Source organism: Olea europaea, unplaced genomic scaffold (assembly GCF_002742605.1).
Source record: "Olea europaea var. sylvestris unplaced genomic scaffold, O_europaea_v1 scaffold1429, whole genome shotgun sequence".
Lineage (NCBI taxonomy): Eukaryota > Viridiplantae > Streptophyta > Magnoliopsida > Lamiales > Oleaceae > Olea > Olea europaea.
The window spans coordinates 64,733-69,476 of NW_019231824.1; the positions used below are offsets into that span (position 1 = coordinate 64,733).

The 4,744-nt window shown below is 32.1% G+C and overlaps 2 protein-coding genes across 2 annotated transcripts in view; both read left to right on the top strand.

Annotated features, from left to right (window-relative positions):
• LOC111375876 overlaps window positions 1-226 on the top strand; it is a 6,647-nt gene extending 6,421 nt beyond the window's left edge. The window contains exon 4 of the mRNA XM_022998789.1: window positions 220-226. Coding sequence (XP_022854557.1) covers window positions 220-226 — 7 coding nt within the window. The remainder of the gene's footprint in view (window positions 1-219) is intronic.
• Window positions 227-455: 229 nt separating this feature from the next.
• Window positions 456-3,668, top strand: LOC111375883 (two-on-two hemoglobin-3-like). The gene is made up of 4 exons (XM_022998795.1): window positions 456-703; window positions 1,152-1,282; window positions 2,783-2,927; window positions 3,374-3,668. Exons 1-4 carry the CDS (start codon window positions 567-569, stop codon window positions 3,468-3,470), a joined length of 510 nt encoding a protein of 169 aa, XP_022854563.1. The 5' UTR covers window positions 456-566; the 3' UTR covers window positions 3,471-3,668.
• Window positions 3,669-4,744: the final 1,076 nt, after the last annotated feature.

Sequence of the window (4,744 nt, forward strand, 5' to 3'; positions counted from 1 at the left end):
AAATCATCACATCACAACATTAATGACTTTCAAATCAAGCATGAAAATGCTCATAAAAAGGTGTCACTAAGGATAATATGGACATTTTACACCCAAAAGTGATATTTTTGACCAAATTTAGTGCAAATGAAAATTTTTTGCACATTTTCAAATTTAGTGGCATTTATGAAAATTTTCCAATATTATATCGTGTAAATATATGGTTAAAATTGAATGCAGAAACTAAAGAATTTTGAAATAATAATTGTCAATATGAGCTAAAAAATGTCACCATGCTTTTACAAATTTTCAAGGATTATTATTATTATTATTATTAATTTTTTTTTAATGTGCTTTCTAGTTAAGCAGCAGTGACAAATCATTGCCTCAGTATGTTGATAGTTGACAGTGAAAACCATGAAATTTATTTAGGAATCTATCACCAAAATCAACGGCCCACAGTTCCACTTTCAGCCTCCATATTCAGTGTGGCCCAGAAAGCTTGGCTCCCACGCGACCCCCATATGGCCATATATAAACCCACCCCGATTCTGCAGCGCCCATAAGCAAATTTCAGAAGCACAAAAATGCAGTCACTGCAGGAGAAGGCGTCGGAGTGGAGTGGGGTGAATCAAAATGATGCTTTTGCCATTGATCAAACCAATCTCTACCAGAAATTGGGCCTTCAGACCTTCATAAACCTCTCAACCAATTTCTACAACAGGTTTCTTAGTTGCTCTTTTCTTTTTTCCATTAAATATTGAAATTTGCTATTTGAATTAGCGAGTGCTTCAAAATACGTATCCTGCGCACTTTTTTATATGGGATTTTGAAGAGCAGTATTTAAATTACATTTTACTTCTCAGTTTCAAGGAAAATATTGTTAGGGAATTATGGGCATATAATCCATTTATTTATGAATATGCGATTTTTAATTAGATAACAATCTGAATAAGAATTGGTTTTTTTTTTTTTTTAAATCCTTTTTCTTTGATTTTTAGTTTTAAGTAGTAATTTGTTTTGGGTAAATAATTTCGACGACTATGTCTTCCTAGATTTATCATAACCTAATTGAGTCTTATATTTATGTTTAGCTAATTTTTGATGACTGATTCAACTTCGTTAACGGGGTTCAATCTTATAAGAAACTTTTTTCTTGATGTGGAAAACAGAGTTTATGATGATGAAGAAGAATGGTTTCGATCAATTTTTGCGAATTCTAGAAAGGAAGATGCTATTCAAAATCAATATGAGTTCTTCGTTCAACGAATGGGTGGGCCTCCTCTGTACTCCCAAAGAAGAGGTAGCTTGAAATTTACATTTACTTGAATTGCATAAATTATGGTTGCATGTTGGCCTTAAAAAGAATAACATATTGTTTTGAATCTTATGATGGTTGCATATTTTCCTTTATTTGTTTTGAAATTCAAGAGATTGATTACATAACCTTCTGAACTTTTTTGTGAATTTGATGGAAGTTAGAATTTCCATTTCCTCGTAACTGTTTTCTTTCTTTTAGCACAGACAATGAGTTTCCTTTCAAATTGTTAAGAATGTCTTGGAGTGAGAAACATGTTTCTGATCACAGCATAAAGCAATTTGTTTCTTGTTTTAACGTCACTTGATAAAGGGAAAAATGTAATGAAATTGAGATCTTATAAGGATTCCTATTACCCATCTAGGTTCTCAAGTTCTCTGAGATAAAACTTAGATCCAATTGTTAGGACTAAATAAAAAGTTTGTGGATTTCTTTGTTTTTTGATTTTCCACATTTACTCACTGCCAGAAGATGAAATATTTGCACTCATAATTCTTGGAGTTAACAATAATTTTGATTTTTAATGTCAGGAAAGACTGAGATTCAAAATTTTGCCTTTCCAAAAAAATAAATAAATAAATAAATAATGCTAAGATTCAAAGCTTTCAAACACATTTAATACAGTTGAACTGTTGCAATTCATGTTTATAGCTAACTTAATTATTACATTGTGTACTCCTTGGAGTCCTGTATGAATGTTCTCAAATTAAATTTTGAACTGTTTTCCAAGTGCTTGTAATCAACGCACGAAATCACAGTTGTAGTTACTATTTCATCCTAACAAATTTGGCTTGGACAAATTTGTATTTGTTTTTATCTGCTTCTTTGCATATTATTCTACCCTGATAATATAGGCGCAGATGAGTACGATATAGAAGAATGGCTGCCTGCTTCTGCTGAATGCAAAATCAACTACCAAAGTTTCATTCTGATTTTTGATGAGATCCCATTTATTTATTTATTTATTTTTATGAGCAAAGGGATATACAAACATAAATAATGGGAATATTTTGGTATCTATCTGTTAAGTTTTTCTTAAAATTGTCTTGATTTCAAGGACGATGTTAGCATCTTTGATTTTCATTTTCATTTGATAGGAGAAGAAAAGGTTGAAATTTCACTCATAGGAAGATAATAATATCAATATTTGTTTTATCTTAAATTTCATGCTTCTTTGGGCCAGTTAAGTGTCTGTTTGGCATAATTTATAAGCCGTTTATGAATTGTCAAACTTATTTTCAGCCACACATTCCAATGGATCCACAATTGTCCACTTATCGACAAATAATTTCTAAATGTTTATCAATTAAACCATTTATCATAAAATCCATGTTTGCATACATAAGTTATATACATTTTACAAAAAAGAGAATTTTCTTGTAAATTCTTAATGCAATCAAGAGGTGCTGTTTTGCGTATCTACTGTTAAATTACTTTTATATTTAAATTTTTTCAATCTAAAACTTCATTCCCCGACTTTCTTAGGACACCCCGCATTGATTGCACGCCATCGTCCATTCCCCATCACCCATCAAGCTGCAGAGAGGTGGTTGCATCACATGGAACAAGCATTGGACAACACTACAGACATTGACTCAGACTCCAAAATTAAAATGATGAACTTTTTTAGGTAAAACTTTACTTATAGTAATGCTATTTGTCATCGTGATGATGTATCATCATGTTTAGATGATATTGAATGATAGGTTCAATAATAGAGGTTCCATGTCCCCGCATTTAATTGGACTTTGATTCTTTTTTCAAAATATATTTTTCTTTCTCTTCTATTCAACCACACGTTCTTCGATAAAATAATATTAGATACAAACTTAAAAACATTTTTAAAATTTTTTTTTTTAATCACATTCTATATCAATCTACTATTCCAAAATGCATTCTTAACCATTCAATGGGGTTCGAACATGCTATTAATATCACATTGTCACCACATAGGATTATGATTCATCATCATGATCCCAAACTTTATTCTTTTATTTACTGATTTCATTTGAAATTTAGAACATCTCGTTCATATGGAGATTATATTGATTCGAGATTTTTTTCCTTACCACTCAGGCACACTGCATTCTTTCTAGTAGCGGGAGATGAGCTGAAGAACAAAAAACAGAGCATGGCTTGTAAGCATGCAACCAGCAAACCAGCTGCAGTGTAAAGTCCTAACACAATTAGCTCATTCGATTCATGGGGGCAAACAACAATAATTGGTAATGAACTTATGGATACTGTGTAGGAGGGAAGTGTCCCAAGGTTTTAGAGGCATTTAGTTATGAGAATAATTAGAAATGAAAATAATTCGAAATGAACTCTAAGTTTATATATTAGCATTGTGATGCCGTCTCTTCATTGTTCATTTAATGTGTGTGTGTGAATGTTGGTTTTTGTGCAAACGCATTGGGTTGAGGGTGTGCTCTTGGTGTCGTTAAAGTGAGCCGGGCTGCTAAGGTCCCCGATCACCTGCATTGACGCGCCTCACGAGTTACCCAAAAATGAATACACATAAATGAAATTTGGATGTATCAACAATGATGCATTTGTCCTGAAGGCTCATCCCAAGAGTGTTGAGACATGGTTCAGTTTTATGTGACCCGATTGACACGTATGTGAGTATTTTGTTAGGAGCACTCTCTTCGAATAATTTCTCTCGAATTTTTAACTAGGTTCCAGGTTCGAGGAATCTATTGATAAGATGATGAAACAACATTGAGTTCATATAATGGATATGTCCTAATGTTGGGTTTGGCTCGACCTAGTGCTTGTTTGGGAGAAATTATAAGTTAATAGAAATGATTGGTGGATAAAAAGGTAGTAGTTTTGAGTTCTATTGATTTCAAGGTTTGACTCTCTTTTCCAGTTTGAGAAAATTTCTAGTATTCACAAAGTATAAAAACCTAGCACAACTACTTTATAATTGTCATGCTTATTACTCATTGATTTGTGATTTCAATTAATAAAATAATGTTATTTGTAATCATTTACCATCGCAATCGTCATGCCATACATGTGACGATTAGTGATTTGATATGAAGCAAAAAAAAATTATTACATCAAATCACAAATCGTCATGTAGGATGTCACATAGGGTAACTACCGCAGTGAACGACTATAAATAACATTATTCCAATTAATATGCTGGATCTTAAATGTAAATTAAATAGTGGCAAAGGGTATTGAGAGTGAGTACTCTATGCTATGAGAGTATTAGAAATTTATTTATTTTTTAAAATTCTGGATATGATCTTGGTTTAAATAATCATTGAGATGCTCCTATTCCTAAATATCAGGCCTAATAAATGAGAAATAATGTTACCAGCATCCATGACGCTAGAATATTAGTATAGGTAGCACAAAGTTTTACGTCCAGTTAAACGCAGAAATATGTGACTTGTACAATATGCACATTTGGATTTCCTTAGGTCACGATTTATA